The following is a 22111-nucleotide window of genomic DNA, read 5'->3' as shown; positions in this document are numbered from 1 at the left end:
TCGAATATTTTGCGGCATCACAGTGCACCGCAGACAGTCCACTACAAACGATTCCACAGCCACGGCATTGCTTGAAATTCAAAATTTTCGGCTTAAGTAATAGCCCAAGCGACAATTTTTTAATCATTAGGCACAGCTCCGTTTGTTCTTCTCTTCACACTACTATATAGTCCATTCACTTTTCAGCCTCTCAGATACTCGAGTAGTTTTTAACTCCTCTTTCTGTCTCTATTTCTCTCTGCTGAATAATTAATTATGTTGCTTTAATTATCAGACAGCTAATTAGGCGCGCAATTGTAAAAGGCAAACACAACAAGACGCTTAGACTCCCCAACTCCCAGGTCACGGGGAAGGGGTGCAAGAGGCTGTTGGGGTTAAAATCGAAGAGAGGGTCGCTGACACAAGCTGCGTCTCTGCGATTTGAGACCAAGCAATTTTTTTGTTTCATACTCTCTCACATATGTTACGTTCTGTCAAGTTTGTAATTTCCTGCCAACCGTTATACTTACCTGTTTGCTTCCTCTTACATCTTCTGCCGTGGCATTAAATTAAAAACGTTTTAGCTAAGGAATTTATTTTTAGCTATGCATCACAGGAAACGTCGTAACTAAAAAGGCAATTTGGCAACTTTTAAAACTGATTGTTGTAATATTTATAAATATGAGTACACGTAAGTAAATCAGCGTTCAAAATCGAGGTTTGCGCGTGAGGTTTATGAAGCCGAAAAATGGAAGAAATGGAAGAAAGGGAAAAAAAAGTGTGTCTCTTTTGTCAAAACCCAAAATATCGTTCTCGTCATCTTTATTTAGCAAATATAGCCAAAACGTATATGCATTGCACCCACCAGCCCAAAAGCTCCAGGACTCATCTGTACACGCATATATATAGCTCCATTGGAATGCGGGAAATCTTGGTCAGAAGGGAAGAAGATTCGCACTCACGGTGTGCCTTTTTCAACGAGACGAGCGGACGGCAGCGACTTAACGATGTCCGTGAAGCCTTTTCTAGCCCTCCCCCCTTAAGGAGGAGGGGGTCGAGGGGAGAAAAAATCTCGCCGGTGATTATTGCACCGGGACGAGAGCGTCCGCCGGCTACGTATATATACACAGTGACAATGGCCGGCTAAATAATGGTTCTTCGAAAAACCTCGAACCACGCGCTCCTACGGGGTATAAATCTTCGAGGCACTTCTCTCTCTCTCTCTCTCTCTCTCTCTCACGCACCATCACGAGCACAGTGCGAATTTAAGGCGATCGCTGAGGGCGAAAAAAGTCCTCGCTAGTATATATGAAATGAGGTATACCCTGCTATGCGTGCCCCGTGAGAAATCGGCTTCCTCGCGAATTTAAGAAATTTCCCCAGACGTATATATTTTAGGGCACACTGTATACGCGTCGTTGAGCTAAACGTATATATGTACGAGGGGGCACCGATACGAGGCGTCAAACAGAAATGTACAAAATCAGAGGGAACGTGACGAAGGGGCAGTACGTCCCCGATGACGGCGCGCACGTAATAATGCACTCTATGCTGTACGTAAATACGTAACAACCGGTGTGTAGATATAATATAAATACGTACCCCTAATATTTATGTGTACGGGCGTGTGTGTGTGTGTACGTAAGTGCAGGGTTGCTCTGCCGTCGAGCGCTCGACGAGACACACATGTACCTATAATTCATGGCATTATTCGCGACGTTAAGTTAAATTAAGTGCGGATTAAACTTAACGAGGAAGAAACGACTCGCTCCTCCTCCTCGGCTTGTTGCTTCCTTTTACGCGCGCCACACATACTCTTTGCCATGTATATATATATATATATACACACGTGGTAAGTAATGCTAAGGAAAGAGGGAGCCCCCCGGTGCACGCAGTCGGTCGGAATTTTTTGTACCTGCGCAAAGATTCGAGAGAAGGAGAGGGTGATGTTTTTTTTTTTTTTTTTTGTTTTTTTTTTTCCATTGCTGATTGAACCGCTCAATTGACCCTCGCGTAAAAACGGCGCTGGAGTAATTTTGTCTCCCTTCATTTGCCCACCTCTTGACAAATATTTACACGATGGGACGTATACAATAACGCTGCGCCTTGCCGCGAGTGCGAAAACATAAGTATCGGTATTTCTCGCGAAAGCTTATTTTATGGGCCTCTATTGTGACAGCGGCGACGGTGAAGAAGACCCGGCTATAAGGTATGGACCGCGTGCGTGTGGATTCAAGGATGATGTGCCTATAAGGTTTGAGCGCGTGTGTATATGTGTATAATATATATTATATTGTACGTGTACGTGGTTACAGCGCCGAAGCGGACACGCTGATGGCAATCTCTGACGAATGACTTTTCAGAGTATATATTTATATGTATATAAGAGCGCCTGTGTCGCGTAAGAGGGTAAGGAAGAAATGGCCAAAACGAGGGCACCAAGTGCTACAACGTAACTATTGTTTTCTTCATCACCAACGAGCCTTAATTAAAAAATTATCGTGCAGTTCTTCCATTAATAAGCTTTGTACACTCTTGTCTCTGCATGTACACCTAAATACGCACGTATAGGCAAATATTGTATACGTGTACAGTATACGTACAATGATATATTACCGTGAAACAAAACTGAAGAGTAACTTCTTTGCAAAATAACCCATCCGTATACGGGATAAAAAGTGTGACCGGCTCGAGTGGTTGAGCTCGAAAAGACGGAAATTCCTTTTTAATGACCGTGTCGGGTGGGAGGACCGTAAACACCGAGAGTTGCGCAAGATACCGAACGTTGTACGCCGTGTAGATACACGGGTATGTAAAAGGGGTATCGGGCAACGAACGCAGGGACTATATATTATACACGGAGAGAGCGAGCTCAAGGTCAATCGGCCACGTGTCCCTCGAATCACACCTTTATCAAGTTCATTCGGATACACACGTACATGTATCTGCAGCTAGACTCTATACTATTATCAGATGCTTAATGTTTCACGGATCTTTTTTACTTTGATTGAAGAAAAAAAAAAAAAATTTCTTACAAAGATGTCGTTAAAAGTACAAACTTGGTCAGCCACCCCGACAGAATAAGAGGTGTGCGCACGAATTGATACAACTCGGATCTCTTTTCTCTCTCTCTCTCTCTCCTCCATCGAGCCGCGGCTTTGTTTCCCCATCACCATCGCACGATCAACTTCCGTCTCCCTCGGCCGCGCTTCGCTCGCTCCATTACAATATTAATTATATTTACGTAAAAAAAAAAAACAACGCCGCCGTGCCAAGATCCCATCTTTAATTAAATCCGCCAATGGTCCCACGGGATGGAGCGGGGGGACACCGGATCACGAGTACATATACCTACATGTGTATGCAACATTGCCGTGTAGAGTATAAGTATGAGTGACTATATTTTGCGCGTTCGAGTCGACTGGTGCGTGCGTAAACACCTATCGTTGTTCATAGGTTTGATTGTTCGTTTTTTCTTGTCTAAGGTTGCTCCTTTGTCAGTACGAAACAAGTTCCGAGTTGGCAGTCCTACCGAGCGACCTATTATACCGGCTCTTGCTCGTTGAAAGTGTCCCGAGCACCAAAATGACGAGGGGGTGGAGCATACGATACCTACCATAAGTATACAGAGCGTGGAGCTGGTTATCGGGACGATGGTCACGCAAGTTACGCGTGTGCCAGCACTGTACGGAAGGGTCTCCTGTTTTTTGGTACAATTGTACACTATATAAAAGAATACATGGTTGCGCGTATAAATTATTCAGAATTTTCGAGCAATCGCACGCAATTACATCAAATATACGTCGTCTCATGATCGGGCACCTATATGTTATTATATATGGACGCTAACTTTACAGTGTTCAGATCGTTAATTAATTAGCCACACCTGAGGCGGAAGGGGTATTGGGTAATATAAATTATTAAACGAGTTCAACCAGATTTCCGTCTTGCGCGAGTTATCGAGCTTCCACTCGACGAATTCGTCAATAATAGTATTTGATTTCCCTATATCACGTAAGTATAGTCTTTATTTACAAAATGAGTGATTTTTAAGAATAAATAAAATCCATATACGTTGGTTTACAAACGACATAATATCTACGTCGAGCCGAATAGGAGAACTCGAACTTTTTGGGGTAATTAATTTTCCCGGGAGCTAGACGCGGAATGCCATAATTAATTCCTAGAGTGTAAGCAGTGCGATATTGGTCGTATAATGCCAGCAGAGTGTATATATATTATATAGTATAGTAACGGGTATGTACGAGCAAAGAGGGAGAGAGAGAGAGAGAGAATAGTTGAAGCGCAAGGCCAGGGAGGTAGAAACAGCGAATTATCGGGGAAAGTATATAGGGAGGAGGAGGGACATGCCAAACTCACATATATAGGCATATTGTAACGATGCATGTATACTCGCTATACGTATATAATACTCCCGATTAGAAACCTTACGCTCTACCGTACCTATGAACATATTCGCGTCCTTGCACCTACGCGTCTACCTATACATATTTTATACACATCTATACGTGCAATGTACGCAATTAATTACATTCTAGCCTTTACGTCCGAACAGCTGTTAATTACCTCTCGGCTGCTACTACTGGATTCCTCGCTAAACTTTCAATGCCGAACTCGTACTGCTGGAATTATACACACACACAGCCCAACTTCCCTCCACTCGCCCTCCTGATTTAACAATTGTAGGCTCGATTGTTTGCCGCTACATAAGTACAAGCGAATTTTCGCGATTATCGGCCTATTTGTCGGGGGATTTGTTTTTGCTCCCCTCACTCTATCCGTATATACACCCTAACTCTGTTCTTTTTCCAACAACATTTTTCTTTATTTACAAATTGCAGCGTCAATCGTTAAGAGTGGGTACTCATGCACAAGTGGACGAAATAAAAAAAAAATAAAGGAGTCCTCCATCCGTTCGCCATAACAATCGTTATACAAATATTTCCCATGTCCGCACCTCCCTTATCCCATAGCCATGCGGCGCGAGCATCCCTCTCCCTGCAGCTCCTTACATCCGTTCATCTAATAGCCAGTTATATTCGGATTTCCCTCTGCCCCGTATCCTGGCTCGGCATTTCTTTTAATTTTCATTCGATGTGCATCCAGTTACCCCGAGTCCCTTTTTTTTTTTTACCTTTCCGGGTCACTCTGTGCTTCTTCTCGTTGTTACTTACTCCGCTTCTCTAGAAAAACTCCGGCGACCTTCCCCGGGTAATCGAAGTGGGGTACATATACGCGCACCTATACTGGTACATGGCTCCACGTACGTGTAACCTCTGTTGGATTCGTTAAGAGCCCTTTTGTGCCCCAATTTGGTGTAGATGTATACATATTTACGCGGTGCAAAAACAAATAGCCGGGCGTTGATTGGTGCGTTAACGAGTTGTCCCACCCTCCCGTGCTCGGGTGAAAACACGGTGCATCTGTACACCCTGCCCCCGCAACCGATTCCCGAAAACAACGCGCGAATCCAGCGTCCGAGATCTACGTTATACTGTGTTCAAACACGCGGGGCTGCCATCTATGAAAAATTTTTTCTCTTTTATTCTACAAAGAGCGAGAGCAGCGTCATATGCGGGTGCCATTTCGATCGCAGATGATCGCCCGCGAGGAAGAAAAGTCCAATTAGAATAGGGGGGGAAAAAAGGCCAGCTCCTCGGAGTATATCGGTACAGCTGACGCGGCGTATCTCATCTCTAGAGTGGGTTATTTTTTTTTTTTTTTTTTTTTTTTTACTCACTCTCCCTCTCTTGGGGGAGAACAAAAAAACAAGACATTTTCCAAGCGACACGGAGACGCGCGTTTATATACACAATCGACGAGCCGGACCGATAAGGAAGCGTGTTTTTCGGACGCGCTTTTACATTGACGCGCGCCGAGGCGTTATCCATCATTATAATGGGACGTTTGCTTGGCAATAACAATCCAAAGATCCAAGCGCGTTAATTAATATTAAGCAGAGACGGGCATTCGTCTTTGGTCATCGCTGAAGTCGTCCCTCCGATAAATAGATACGAGTACAGGCAGCGGTACACATACACTATAACAACTGGACACTGGCCATCAGGTACATAGGGTACACAGTGGTGGTGATGGTATAGTATGGGTGCACATATAGCGCGGGGGTCGCGAGCGAGCGAGCGGAAACCCCAGTGTTAATTAACGCCGAGTTTCAGGACTGATTTACGTGGCGTCTAATTAGCAAGCCTCGGCGATGTTGTATGTAGCAAGCATTTTGATTGGCCGCCATACCGTACACCACCACCTACTGCCCTCACACACACACGCCGTGTGTATGTATATATATATACGGGGCCTCTCGCTGACGTTTTCCCTCCTTCTCACCGTCATGTACATAATAATATATGACGGCCTTATACGCGTGCACGTGTGCCCGATTGCGGCCACATGTGTACACGACGCAAGGACTACTCCCACTTTCATGTATGTGCTGTAATTATTATGAGCCGTTTGCCAGAGAATTGCAACCATTTACACTCGGGATGGGGAAATACCGGGGAAATACATTGTTGTGGATCGTCGATAGATTTATCATTTCGCGTGGCCGATGTGTTTTAAGAAAAAAAATGGGGGGGGGGGAAGCACAGATAAGTAGGCGTACACTCATAATAAAGGTGGGAGCGAGAGATTTCCCGAAAAATGTACGTTCTTCGATCGCGGGATCGAAGTCGAGCGCGCGGCCGTTTTAATTGAAACGAATAGAGCCATTGTCGGGATGGGGTAGGAGGCAAACGACTCGGCTTTTAATTGGCTCCTCTGTTTCGCTTGCGTGCATGCATATATATAAATATATACATATAAAGCTTTAGCTCCGTGGTGCGTGAGTTCATCACCGATTTTCTTCCTCCCGAGTTGTTCAAAGGAATGTGCCTAATTGCGCGCGCCGTCGCTTATTTATCTGTTTGCTTGTTGCGCCGATGTATATACGTTGTTTGCTCTCTCGTATATACGCCACTAGATGCTGCATTAATTAGAAAATCCAGTGTCTCTCTCGTTTTATATATATATATATTATAATACATTTACGTCTTCTCGATACCGGTACTTACATGTACCATTATATTTCCCTGAAAAACATTCCCATTAGCATGCACGTACACACAAGGGGATGTATGTTTCATATGTATTATCTTTCCTCCGTAATATGAGGGTGGGCAGGAGTCAATTAACCCAAAAACGAAAATAACAGAAACACGATTTAAAACGCCACACACCGCGGACGGAGAAGTAAATAAAAAGAGAGAGAGACCCCGAAATGTATATATATATATATGCTTAGCGCGAGCTTCACTTTTAATTAGATTCGCAACGGCAACTTTGGGAGCAAAAAGGCATCAATTTTAACGACGCAAGCAGTAGTGACTCGAAATATCTTGATCCCTGTGGCGGTTTGGTTATAGCGTTGCTCCAAAGTTTCCTCTCTCGCGCGTTTAATGGAAGACGAGCGCTAAAGTCCCCTTGGTTTTCGAAAAGAGAATCAGCCCAACGGGGCTAACCGAAGCACATGTATACCTATACGTGTGTGTATGTATAGGGGTACTTACGGTCACGGCGCTGATTGAGAGGATTTGCGGATAGAGGCACCTATATATACGCACGTGTTGCCGCAGAGGAGGCTGCCAAATGTGCGAGTCGGACGAGAGGCATCATTCAGCGATTTATACGCCTGACAATTAGGGCCCCGTGGACCGGACTTTTGCCCCGTCAATTAACCGATGCCTCTGCTGTTGTAGCTCCACATGTGTATGTGCGTGTGAGCATAGCGCAAAAACCCCCGGCGTCTTCCGTACGCGTATAAATATACACTCCGTGCCCCGCGTTTCACGCATTCCTCCAAAAATAACTTTGAATATTGGGGCGTGTGTGCGTGATGCTCTTTTTTCTATTTCCGAATGGACTCGAGCTTTTTCTCGGTATTATATATACCCACTTACAGCCTAGTCCCGGGGTTGCACCTTTTTCTTCTTCGCTGTAACTCCATGGGCGAGGAAAAACATTGCGGACGCATCGCACCTCGATGAATCATTCGATAGTGACTAAATCCTTTTCCCCAGTGCTAAGGTGACAACAATAGTAGTAGAGAAAATCGACTTACCTCGAAAGAGAACAGGGAAAGGGTGAAAAAAGTCCAATGTTGGACATCCAGTGAAGAACAGAGTGTATAGGCACAAGTATATGCGCGCCAATCACCACCTGCACCTCTGGTTGGTGATCTCCGTTACCTATGGATAATTTTTTTTTTTTTGTGTTTAGGTAGTTTCATTCGAGACTGCTTTCCCGGAGCTAAACTGCTGCTTCGTTATGATCCAAAGATTTGGATGGCCTCTTTTTTTTTCCTTGTATACAGTACGTGCGAGTATAGGTAATTATTACTCGACTCGGCACTCGTCGCTTCTCCTTCACATTGAATTTCAAATTGGTTTTTTCAATGCCACGTACGTATGTAAATATGTTGAATCATCCTCTCTAATCTTGTTGGTCGAACTAAATTTTATTCTCCGCAGCCTCGGAGTAAGTGGCAACTTGTTTATCCACTACAACTCTAATAAAATCAAACTTGTACTTTTTTTTTTTACTTTTATAAAAATAATAATTGTTGGTTGATTTAATTGGCTGTAGGATAAAAAAAAAAGAGGAAAATTAATTCGCACAAGGATAAGACAACGTGGATAAAATGAAGAATCATGAGAACTTTCTAAAAACTTGTATCTTTATTAATTAATAAACGTGTTTTGTGTTTAGCGTCGCGCATCGCGCTGTATTATATAATTATTTTACAAGAGCCCGACGGGGCCCCCCCGAGCGAGGACACAATCACCTGCCCTCGGCCGGATGGAGCGACCCCCTCGTAAGCCTTAGAATCCGAGGTAAACCAAATAACAAAATTTAACTAAACGCAGAGGATCACCTTCGACGATAGTGTCTTTTCGACTTGCCCCCCCCCCCCCATAACCCCCCGCTCCTACTCTTCTCATCGTCCATGCTGGCCACGAAAAAAACCAGTTCCGAAAATGGAAAAAAAGAGACAAGAAACGAAGCGGCCGCGCTCATTTTTCGAACGTACACTTCTTTTTTGCCCGTTGTTAATATGCGCCGTGATTGTTATTCCGTAGACGGTGTGCGTCGCCAAAAGAAGACGGAAGCTCGTCGGTATGGTTTTTTTTTTTAGAACAGAAGAAAATTTTTTTTTTTTTTTTTTGCGTTTTCGGAGACTGGTTTTTTCAGAGTTCTACAGCACAAGTAGATACATACGTAGCACGTCCGAAGGCAGTCGACGCGTTTTTCCGCGCTCTCTCGTCGTCGACTGTTAATAACCATTTATATCACACAAATCTTTAACAATATACAAAATGTATGTCTCTATGTACAAGTTTCAATTACATTACACCATTCCGCATCTCTCGCTCACCCACTCATGTATGTATACCTTAAAACTCAACACAGTCATTTCAAAATTTTTTCTCTCGTCACTCTTTTATACTTTTCTCTTCATTTTCCGTTTCTTTTTTTTTTTGTTTTTTTTTTGTTTTTTAATTTTTGTTTTGTTTCTTTTGTTTAACGCTACTACACTATCGCGCGTTCGTGTGTGCTCGTGCTTAGCGATTCTCTATTGACATGGTAGTGCGTAAACGCCTTTGGGCGAGCTTTTTCGAGATGGAGGAGAAAAAAAAAAAAAAAAAAAAAAAAAAGAGAGAAAAGCCATCGATACGCGTCGTCGACTAAGTTCTTGGCCAACACCGGTATGTATAGCGGGGCAGGCTCGCTAGGAATTTCGCACTTGTAGACTTCGGTAAGACACTTGACTCCTCCTCCTTCTCAACTGCAACGCTTGTCTCACGCATACCCTCCCACAACCTTTCACGTGCATTCAACTTTATTTAAACATGCAAAACGTTTATCTTTGTGTTTATTTTCTTGGGACGAAAGTTGGCTACTATTGGAACGAGCAAACAAGTAACAACCAGTTTTTTTATGCTATCTTAATTTGTTATATATTTATTTTTTTTTTCCAACTTTTTTTTTCCCACAAAAAAGCTTACGTTTTTCTCATTTGATTGGCTTTTCTGTCATTGTTGTCGCGAATTTTCATCAAAACGATATTACAATGACATTACAGTGTATACGTACGCTAGCGTCCATCATTATTAACTTTTAGATTACGGGGGATATTAAATTGAATTGACAAGTATTTCATTTTTTTTTTTTTTTTTTTTTTTTCATTCCTGCTCGCCATTCACACGAGATAGGTAACAAGGTACAGCATATTTTTTCGCCAATCGGAATGTACGATTGTTCATCGGTAAATATTTAACTGTAAACAGCCGAAGCTCGTCGATTACACATTTTTTTCCCCCTCACTATTTTTTTCGCTTATTGCTTTTGAAAAAATACCTACCGACAGCCGTGTATATAAGTGTGAGTAACGGTAATTGGCCACAAACGTCCTGTATACATTAGAAGATTTTTACACGATTCTTTTCATTTTTGTTTATTTATTATTATTATTTTCTTTTTTTTTTTTTTTTTTGAAAGATTATACATTTATTTTACATTCATTGCGAATATTCTCTTTTTTTCTGTAGGATTCAAGAGGATTGTCACTTGAAACGACTATACACGCCCCACGTCGATTTTTTCCCGAGCGTTTTGATTCTCACAGGCTGTTTATACTTGAGTTTGGAAACTTTACCGATTTTTTCACGCGGTGTTTTTTCGTTAAATCAAAGATAATTTTTAGGTACAATATGGATAATAGCTTATATATACATGTATACATTCGTCGAGAAGAAGAACATCAGAGAGTCTATATAATATGCAGCTCGCTCGATACGTGTGCTTGAGTATGGAGCCATTGAAAAATATCTTTTTTTTTTTTTTCCTTTTCATCGTATGTAGGCTACAATATGAAAAATACACGAGTTTTTCTTCAACGAGACATCGATGAGAAGGTATAGAAACGCATCGCTGTAGTTTCAGCGGACGACCCGTGGAAAATTCGGCAAAGTTTCCGACACACCATCAATATATTACAACAAACGACATGACCACGGGCGCTATACACCCCGACAAGTATACACATCATCCAAGGTAATAATTATAATATACACGTATGTACAATGCAAGACTTGGATATCGCTGGCCCATCTCTGTGTGCCTGTAAGTACCAAAAAAAAAAAAAAAAAAAAAAAAAATATTTTCGTTCATTAATGAGTAAACCAACAAAACGACCAGCCCGAGTCGTGTTCGAGCTGACCGCCACGGTGCTGCTGGTCGATCGCCTTGTTTCCTTTTTCCCTTATTGCTTATACGACTCGCGCCGAGAAATCGCGCGCGCCTGCGAGGCAGAGGAGGATCAGGAAGAAAAAGAAGGAGAGTTCGATGGAGTGAAAAACAAAAAAAAAACTGTAAAGTCGGATATTGGCTGCTGCGTGGTAAGAGGACAAGAGGAAAAAAAAAAGGAAGACGACGACGAGTAGGAGGCGGTGGTGGGACGACAATTTCTTCGTTTAAAAGTTCGAAATGAAAATGAATGAGTAACGACGACGACGACGACGACGAGAAAAAGGAATCCGGGCAGAAAAGCTCGGGGACGTTTTTTCTGTCCTATAACCCCTGCCGGCGTTGAAAAATAGAGGAAGCCGAAAGAGAGCGTTAATGGCGCGCCCCCCAACCCCTTTTTTCATTTCGTTAGCTCGCGCGCGCGAAACAAGAAACGGCTAACGAACTTAAGCGCCTCCCCCCTTCGCTTCTTCTTCCCACTGATGATTTTGCAATGAAAGAAAAATAATTTTCTAAAAGTCCATTTGCGGAGAGAGCGAAAGAATGGGCGGGCGGGGGGGGGGCAAAGCCGAAGGCGAGGGGGGCTTTACTTGGTTGCAATTGTTTTTCGAGCCGCATTAATGAAGAAATCCGCTCCCCCCATCCCCTTCTCTCTCTCTGTCTCTTGCCAGAGATCAAAGGCTGCAATTACTAGTCGCTGACTTCCGTCGGATTGTCCGTACAATTATATCATCCCACGGCTCTCGCTAATCAGTCGTCTATACTCGTTCAGCCCGTGATTCACATCAACGTTGTCGCCTCCCAGAGATTTTCTTCCACTGCATCGGCTCCAACTTTTCTCGAACTTATGCAACAATAAATGCGTTTATTGCATCAAAAATTACATCAGGTGTATCACTCGTGTACACTGCGGGAAGGAAAAGGGAAGAATCACCTGCGCTGCGTTTGATCGTAAATACGCGTCTATATATGTATATATTATAGTCCGTATGGATCACAAACACGTTTGCACCAACACGTCGCGCACACGCAATAAGCACACACTCGCGTTATGTGTATTTAATTGTATGTATGTATATATGTATATATGTATCTATACGCATCGTGTATTATAGTTTGTAGTCACAAATTGTGTCATCGTATGTAGTTACACGTGACAAATGTACAGTCTCTCGTTAACGAAGCTATAAAACAACATTTCAGGAGCAGCACGTCACCGCGGTCATCACTGGTAACGGCTAGAGGGCCATGTAGCTCGGGCCCGCGGTAGTCGTGGTAGTATTGTAAGCAACGTCGTCCTGCATCTCCGGGGCTCAGTCGCACGGCTCGGACGGCCAGGCCCAGTCCTGGTGCTCGTGTCGATGCTGCTGCGAGTGATGAGGCGACTGCTGTTGCTGCCCGGATCCCATGGCCATGGGCATCATGGGCATAGGGGACTGATGGTGCTGGTGATGCTGGTGCTGTTGGTAGTGTTGTTGCTGCTGCTGCTGCTGCTGCTGCTGCTGTTGCTGGTGATGATGGGGCGAGAGCTGTTGGGATTGTTGGCTGTAGTGCTGCTGTAGACCCGGCGGCGGCGGCGAATAGGCTTCCTCCCCGACGGCCACGTCCACGAGGTCGACCTGCGGCTGGAGGGCCGCGGCGACGACCACGGGCGTCGTGGACACGACTGTGGGTTGGACCTTCTTCGGGCGGCCAACCGGGTTGCCGCCTCATTCGCGGCTCCTGCGAGGCCTGCCTACCTTGCCCTTTCGCGTGGGCATGCCGCCGTTGCCCGTCGCCGCCGCCGCGGCTGCCACCGACGTCGACTTCATTATTTTGTTGAAGTCCGCCTCACACACTACCGAGCCCGACAGCAGGTAGTACCTGCAATCAGAAAGAAGGGCGGGGGGGAAAACGCCACCATTAGCAACGCTGCAGGTGTTTTTTTTTTTTTTTTTTTCATTTGTAGGAGGGGGGTTGTGCACGTATGTACAGGTACAATAAATTAGGAACGACTGCGTTAGTGTTAGCTGGAAGGTTTGCTCTATTGGCAGTCAAGTGACTCAAAATGGTGAGATCTTGGGTTATTTGATTAAATTAATTCAAAGGTTAACATAATACTACTCGACTTGAACTCCATAAAAATATGCTGCTGAATAATCACAATATGTTGTGGAAAAATAAAAATCAATACGACCAAGTTTTATTATTTTTCAGACTGTACATTCACCAATATATTATGTGAACCGAATTTTTCGCCTGATCAAAATAAAGAGAGATTCAAAACAGTCGCGGTCACGTATCGGAGCTTCCGTCGTTTCATCAAACGTGTGTGCGCGTACGCACTTACACATGTAAGATTGCCGGGGGGGCAAACTTGGACATCTGTTATCCTCAACGGAGAGAAGAGGTGGACACGTATAATAAGGGCGGAGGGGGTAGGGCGGAAAAAAAGGGCAGCCACTGATGATCGATCGCAAGCATCGTGCACGAGAGCGGCACGGTGCGTGATGTCATTGGACGCGTGACTCACCTGTCGCCCTGCCTGAGTTGCGTGCCGCACTTGGTGCAGGTAAAACACTTGGTGTGGAAGACAGAGCCACCCGACCTCAGGACGAGCTCGGTCGAGGCTATCTGTTGGCCGCAGGTTGCACAGGCAGCTGTGTTACCGAACATCCTGAAACAAACAAAGGTACAAATCATTATTATTATTTTTTTTTTTTTTTTTTTTTTTGTATAGGTGGGGGTTATTTTTTTAACAGTTATAGCAATAATGAAAAATAATCGTCGAGATGTTACAAAGAGCCATATGTCCAATTTACAACTGCGTTATATATATGCTGCTCCGACTACTGCCCGTCTCAGTCGAATGGCACAACAATGCATACCTAACTAAGTATACTTATCGTTAATTTTAATTTTTTGGTTAATACATAAAAATCAACAATGTACCAATTTTCTGGTACGCTGATGGGCCATGAAAATGAAATTAGCTTGGTTTCGCAAGGCAATCGTGTATACATACTTGGAAATAAAAGGTAACCGAATAAAATGTGTAAAAAGGTGGGGAGAAGAGAGAACAGCCCACGGTCTCGCGGGAGTAGGTACATGGGTCACGGGGTACACGTAGCCGATACTGCAGAAGTAGAAGAAGGTAGTAGTCGTCGGGAGTTAAAGACCTACAGCTACAAGAAAGGGAGATGGGCAAGTAAAAATGACCGTATGGAAGAAAAGGAGAGAAAAGAGAAGAAAGAAGAGGAACACTATAGGGGAGAGGGAGGATAGCCCTAGCCTGTGCTCGTGTAGATATAAATACGAAGTGTTTCCAATTAAATCTCGCGTCAGGCGTCTAAAGAGAGAGAGAGAGAGTATGGGTATGTTGCAGCAACACACGCAAGCATCACCCCACCAAACCAACATGTACCAAGGTACTACCAATACAGCCTACATAGGTTCTCCGGTCTCTCCTATACGTGTAAGTAAATGAGCTTTAAGCACAGGCTCGCTCGCGGTATCTCGGCTCACGATTTCGCGCGCGCCCCCTCGAGCACCTTCCTCTCTCCCGTAGAGCCTTTCTCCCGTCTCCTCCTGCAGCTGATGCCGCCGCCGCGACCGAGGCTAAACGAGCACATCGATATAATAAGGTGTTGTAAGTGCGCCTTTTAATTGGCAGCTCGGCCAGATAAATCCGCTCTCGCTCTCTTTTAACTCTCCCGTTCGCAGCCTCCACGTGTACATATACACCCCTTCCCACACACATACACGTTCTCGCACTCGTCCCATGCGAACTAACGGGCCTAAGAAAATAATTACGCCTCCTCTGCTTTTCGAGGGGAGGAGGAGGCAGGAGCGCACGCTTGCACGAGATGACGCCTTAAAAAGCGCGGGATCTCGTTCTATTGTTTCGCCGTTTTTGCAAAACACCTCCTTCTCCTCTTCCCTTAGCCTTGCGCGGAGGATTTTTTTTTTTTTTTTCTCATCCCGGCGAAAGTACGCCGAAAAAATCGACGCCCGCCCCGAAGCCCCTATCAGTGTTAATGGCTATTACAAGCTTTAATGGCTAAATTCAAGCAACCCCCCCACCTCTTCGATGCCTTGTGCTTGGCGTGGAGAAAAATGTGATACATCCTCCTCTTTTTTCACACCCCGCGGACATGACCGTGTACGTGTGTACAAAAATCACCCACGGATCGTTAGCAAAACTTTTTTCTCCGCGCTAAGTATACCTTTGTGGTTCTACTGATATCCGTGTTGCGAGGGAGTCGTTAATTTTAATGGAGTATACGATAACCGTGTAGCTCTTTTGGTCCTTCCGGGGACACGGTCCTATACGTCGCGTAAACAAGGAAAATCGGCAAGCAAGAATATAAGGACCGATTTTTCGGGCATATACGAGCAGGTTATATGTGTATGGTACGGACGCAAAGATCTCGAGCGCGTGATTGCCGAGCGGGAGCCCGGTGCAACTGCACCACGGCCCGGCCATGCATATTCACGCTAATGGCAGTCAATGTTTGCCAAGTGGCAGCCCTGGCTGTCCCTCCCCATTCGACCGTTTGCCGGGTTACCTTGGTTCGGTATATATACACGCACATTGCCCACACATCCACACACATACACATGTGCCTGGTACCGAGTTCGATGTTTATGCACCAATTAGCCCCGTATATATATATATACGCAATGTACGTGTGCTCTATATGTATACCTCATCCCGCACTCTCTTGCGATCGAGTGTGTATATAGCCATCGTCCTGTCTACTGTTTGCACCCGGCATCATAATACAGCGTGTATGGGACCCTCAACTCCACGCGTAATCGCGACTTCCAACGTCCCCATGTAGCTCTGTGTATATACTAGCGCGCACGTGCGTCGCGTATAGGTATATACCCGCGTTCGCCGTCGATTCCCGAATCAAGCCACGTAACGCGCGTATATAGGTGCATGATATGTGAATTGCCTTATGCGTAATCGACTCGCGATATTCAATTACTCCACGCGAGTAATTATTGATTGTATAGGCGTTCAAGGGCGGGGCTTGTAAATACTCGTGTTTAATGATACGGGGGCTGATTTTTACCGTGTACCTACAAGAACTGCAGTTCTCGAGGATGAATAAAAAGGTGCTCGAGCTCGTTTGCTCCCAGAGAGAAAGAGAGATAAGTACAAGCAGCGACGAGGAGGAGATTGTGTTTTTCTCTTTTTTCTGCGCTTATATTTCGAGAATTCCTCGGGGTAAGTAAGCAGGCGCGCTTTACCCGATCCTCAACTTTTGATGCCCCCTCCACGTGGTTGTTGTTTGCCTCTCTTTTATTTTCTGGGCAAAAAAAAAAGGGGGGGGAAAGGTAATGGGACGCGTGCATCGGTTTATCGGCAGCCAAGATCTCGCCTAATTGACAGATGTATCGAGCAATCTCGGGCCAATCGATGGAAAATGATAACCAAACAGCCGCTATTTACCTCCTTTGCAGGGTACATCAATGTGTATGTGTGTGCACTTCTCTCCCGGGGGGGAGGCTCTCGTTTGTAAGTCATTGTCTCGCGCGCTCGTTTGGTAAAGTGCTACTGCGCTACTGCAATATAATGCCGGATCGCAATCGACGAGCACCACCACCACCACGGTGTCTCGGTGTTTCGCACACGCGAAAAGAGAGAGAAAGAGGATGGCAACACATATATACCTATAACACGCATGTGGGAGAGGGGGGGGAAGAGGATCGGGCCTGCTCTGTATACAATACGCTGGGAGAGTATATACCTACATAATATGTACATAGAGGAGGAGGAGAGAATCGAAGAGGGAAAAACAACAGCGGCAAACTGTCGATATGGACGGGCAAGTCGCGCTCTCTCATTCTCTCCCTCTCTTGTTATTAATTTAATTATCGACTGACAGTTCTATAATTAAATTGCTAATTTATCTGTTAGGCGCATTTGGCCGTCACCTATATTATACCAATCTTCGTTCCCCCTCTATAGTGTTTATATTATACGTATGATGGGTATAATCGCAGGACAGAATGACGTTTCAATTCTTCCTTTTGGGGCCGTGTATACCACCGTATTGTATATATTTATACACTCGAGGATTTTTTATGGAAAATCGACTGTGTGCATATACGTGAAAATGATTAATTGAGTTTCACTCTGTACATACATAATAAAGAACATCGGTTCTGCTTTTTTTCTTCTTCTTCTTCCGCCACTCGATGCGGTGTACCTGTCCTATTTTCCAGAGTAGTCGAGCGTTTTCCCCGCGCGGGACACACCATCCGTATTTCCGCTAATTAAATTTAATTTTCAAAATGCCGGAGAGGAAAAAAGAAAATGAGCGACGCTCTCGCCGTACGACAAAACTTTGTGGAGGAAAAGCAGAAAAAAAAAAAAAAAGTTGTCCGAGCTGCGTTTTCTTTGATGCTCAAGCGCCCGTCCCGGCGCCGTAATCGAGTATCAGAGCGGCCGCTTATTAATTTTCGCTGATAATATGGTCCCGAGAGAGAAGCGGAAAGTTGTCGATGTAATTTCTTTTTCCCTCCAGCGCGGAACGGGAGGGGGGACGAAAACAAGAAGCCACCGCGAAGTTTGGCCAACTTACGAGGCATCGCTCTCGGACCTGTACTTACTATTATACCGAGCGAGGGAGCAAAAAAAAAGAAAAAAGTGCCCGACAAGTATAAAAAGGAAAACGGGACGAGTAGGGGAGAGGGGGAGGTTAATTAATAAGCCGCGGGGGAGTGCTACCGCGCGGCGGGTTAATTAACACGCGGGCTATGGTATACGGTATCGACGAGCGGAGAAAGGGGTGGTCGTTGCAGCCCGGGAGATTTCTTGGCACGCGGCTCGACATCGATATCGCTCGCGAAAGTTTGTTCCCCTTTTTCCGATCCGTACACCTACATACGTATATATATTTTCCACGTTCATTTCACAGTGTGTGTGTATATATATATATGTATATACATGTATAGGTTCTCGCTCGCGTGTGCAATTACCAGCCATCGTTTGTTATTCCCATCGTCGAGATGCCGATATCTGTAATCATTGCTAATTACAGGAGATCCAAATGAAAATGGAACAAAACACCCGCTATCTCTGTGTGTGCGTCCTACCGCGTATAGTGTACCATACAAATATACTCCATTATTTTCACTTAATGGGCCATGTCGTGTACGTAACATAAAGTTTGATTGAAATATTACATGAGAGAGCGACGATAAAAACTCTAAATATATAATAAAAAAGAAGAAAAAAAAAATCATCCACAACCGGAGCAAAACTGCTCGAACGATAAATATGAGGTATGTTGCCGTCAAAAAAATTGAGGGACCTGCAGATGTCAGAGTTGCATGTTGTTGGTTGCAAAATCAGCGGAAAAGGTACAACAACACCGTAACGAGACGTATATCGTCCGTTGTACATACAGGCTCGTTCCAATATCGGATCGGTCGTTAACAAGGAGCTATTATTTCGCAGCCGTATCTCCGGGCTTGGTTCCATACACGCTGGGACGCGCGATGACCTTTGCCAGATAGCCACGGCTGTACGGGAGGAGAAAAAGGCCACGCGAACGTGTGCCAACCGAATGAATAAATTTTCTCTCTCACCCTCGTTTAAATCGCATCGAGCGAGCTCTCACTTCCTCCTAATAAATTTTTTTTCCCGGCACGGCTGTACCTATATGTATGTACGCGGAAAAGTTTGCACGGTAGCCGGGAGAGAAGCGGAGATAGCGCATCGGCGCAGCTGGTGTTTATAAATCGCGCGTCCCGGTTAATTGCCACTTCGACGGATGTATCTATCCGTCCGTCCATCTATCCATCTATTTAAAGGCGAGACCAGCGAAAACCTAAGCAAGTCCGGATAAACGAGGCGTAATTGAGAGGGAAGGTGGGGGGGGGGGGGATGGGTAGGTACACATATACATGTATATGATTTAGGCGCCTTGGGACGAATGGGCAAGCGAGGCGAAATAATTACGATAATTAAAGCCGCCCAATTTACGCTCTCCGGGACAATTAAAACGGCTAGAGAAAAGAGCAATGGGGGGAGAGAAAGTCAGAGACGGCGGTAGTTTAACTAATTAGCGCGGCGCGAGAGAATGTACACTTGCGCTACTAGTGCATACAAATATATATATATATATATATATATACGTGCACCTATATAGCAGTGCGAGAAATAGGATTTTTATGTACTCAACCCCCTTCTTCCTCCCATACCATGTATGAAATCGTGTACTTGTGTGGATAAACTTTACGATAAGCTGAGGTACCCTATATAGTCGTGCCCGAGAGCTGCATTTTGTTGTCTGCATCGAGGGTGGCTCTTGTATCGATTTATTTTGGTACCAATCCATTTAAACAATTTATTTTATATTCACCTGTGATTGATAATTAATTTTTTGCCAAAAAAAGTATTGAAATCGGCCGCGATTGAACGGTGCAAAAATTTTTCCATCCAGTACCCACAACCTCTTTTACGACCGCGAGTTTTATTTTAAAACATGTAACCATATACCTTCTATCTTTATACCTTCGAACGGGCGATAAAATACAAATTTAATCACGGCAATTACGTTAAACGATACGAGATATATGCACGGACGGCACAACGCACGGTTACAATGCGAACAATTTGGGAATGAGCACAATATGGTACGCGAAATAACGCGCGTGCGCTTATCTTTCAAGGGTATGCATATGTATATATGCATATACTTAATTAGCTTATCAACTACTGTATTTTCTTCTTTATTTTCTCAATATTAAACGATACACACTTACTGACACATTTATGCTAAGTGTATTAACAATAACCCAACTTGTATATTATGCCGAGGAATATTTAGTTAGGCTGAATAAGTCAAAGTTGTCAAATCTTAGGTAATGAATCATTGATTAACCTACAAGTGTGATTCTTTATGCATGAATGATTGTGCACACGAAAAATCAAGTATTCAAGGTGAGACAGGTACACCGTCCAAACAAGGGGTATATAGGTGTAACTCTTTTTATTGAAATGAAATTAAAAAAAAAAAAAAATTAAAAACAAAAGTGGAGAAGGGCCATGTGAAGTATACGAGCGTCAACTGAAACGGCACTAGTGAGTAACGGTACACGTGATTTAATGACGCGCGCGAGAGCTTCGTATAACGTACATCGATATTGAAGCCATAAGCGGGCGCACGTGCTCGCTCTTTCGAGCGTGTAATGTCATGTAATGGAGCACTTTTGTACGTACGAGAGAGCCCGTACCTACACACATATTTACGAGCCGAGCTGGTAATAGAACACGAGGCAGGCATCGCGTATAGTCCAAATTCTCAGGCCCCTATATGCTCCTCGATCCATCTTTCTGTGGGTATAGGCTTGTACAGTGGGAGCTGATCGATTTAAGAAGCCGCGTGTTTCCAATATCCGCTTCATTCGATCGATCGAGGTTTTTCCTACAAAGACAGCTTTTACGGGGTGATTTTGCGTCATGATTACTACACATAAATACGTACATCGAGACGTTACGCTAAAAGTTACTTTTTTGCATGTACATGCAGTAATTTGATCAAAAGATGTTGGTAAGGATATTTTTTGCTCTATTTTGAGGCATACAGTATAATTTCTTCTCTTCTCTCCCTACTAGTCAAGATCGAATCATTTACCTTTTTCTTTGTCACTTTTTTTCAAAGTTTTATCTTTGCTAAGCGTATAATGAATTTAGTTAAAGGTTTTTAATTTGGGTAATGAGTAAAAAAAAAAGAAACTGTTAACCGAATTGAACGAGACTGAGAAAAAACCATCTCAGATATGCGAAATAAATCGATCAAAGACGAAAATACACAGTGTTGTCGAGATACGATGCAAATAATTAGCGGGAAATGACTGGAAATGTCGTCGTGAGACAATAGATTAGTACAGTGAGTATATATATATGTATATACGCAACCTAAATGCAAACAGACTTGGCTGAACCAGTTCATTTTTCTTTCAAGGCTCGAATTGACGTAGATCGCCGTTCCCCCCCCCCCATCTGTATCGGTCTATACATATATAGCACCGATCTCCCGCTCATTTCAATGCATAATTAAGGTTTTGATTGCACGCTCTGTTTATCCACTCCGCGTCCGAGACCCGATGCCGTGCAATGTCCCTACTCTCTGCCCCCCCCCCTTTTTTTTTCTTCTTTATAACTTTACGAAGAACAGTTAAAGTCTCGGCAAATTATACGCGCAGGGATCCTCCTCATCGGCCCTTCTCGTTTTATTTTCATCGCGTGTCCCTTGTACCATTTTCTTGTTTCGTGCAAATATATAAGTAGACAAAAAACTTTGTGCGCTCGAACAAAAAACCGGTAAGTATATATACATGCAGATGTACGGACCGTTCAATTACTCCCGTATGTGCATACCAATTTACGAACAATGAGATGAAGAATCGCGAGATGAGCTGAAATAACTTGGGGTTGAGGAAGCGCTTCATTCTGTATATCAAATAGATTAATTAAGGTTTATTGAACTTGAGGACTCTTTGTTCCGACGAATCGTGCAGCCCATCATGTGTGGCAAGAGTATAAGTATATACGTTCTGTCGAATCGAGTAATTCTTAAGTTCATACACTATGTGTTTTTAATAAAACGAGCGATCGAAAATACCTCGTGAATAATTTAGCTACGCGTACACGTATATAATATAAAGTGGAGCGGAATCCTCGTTCATCTAATTCGCAAAAACTCGCTTTCACAGGGTGAAAGATTGATTATTTTCCGTACGTACGAGCAGAGTTGGTCCATTGTAATTTGCGAGAGAAGCAAATGAAATTGAATAACAAAGCGTATTA

General features: G+C 44.0%; 2 protein-coding genes across 2 annotated transcripts in view; both read right to left on the bottom strand.

The window, feature by feature from the left end:
* Positions 1 to 11193: 11193 nt before the first annotated feature.
* On the bottom strand, positions 11194 to 13010 carry LOC149375034 (uncharacterized; the record flags this gene model as incomplete). Its single annotated transcript, XM_089590842.1, has 1 exon — positions 11194 to 13010. A coding segment is annotated over one exon (396 nt), but the record flags the coding sequence as incomplete, so codon positions are not given.
* LOC106646919 (uncharacterized) overlaps positions 12952 to 22111 on the bottom strand; it is a 56432-nt gene continuing 47272 nt past the window's right edge. The window contains exons 4-5 of the mRNA XM_089591167.1: positions 13814 to 13957; positions 12952 to 13164 (exon numbers count right to left, since the gene is read on the bottom strand). Of these exons, the coding sequence (XP_089447293.1) occupies positions 13011 to 13164; positions 13814 to 13957 (298 nt within the window). The 3' untranslated portion in view covers positions 12952 to 13010. The remainder of the gene's footprint in view (positions 13165 to 13813; positions 13958 to 22111) is intronic.

The sequence above is a fragment of the Copidosoma floridanum genome, unplaced genomic scaffold, assembly GCF_036245765.1.
Source record: "Copidosoma floridanum isolate Cflo_tuat_1 unplaced genomic scaffold, Cflo_Japanese_pri ptg000013l, whole genome shotgun sequence".
NCBI classification, from domain to species: domain Eukaryota; kingdom Metazoa; phylum Arthropoda; class Insecta; order Hymenoptera; family Encyrtidae; genus Copidosoma; species Copidosoma floridanum.
Note: the sequence above shows the minus strand (reverse complement) of the source record. Positions and strands in the feature narration are given on the sequence as shown.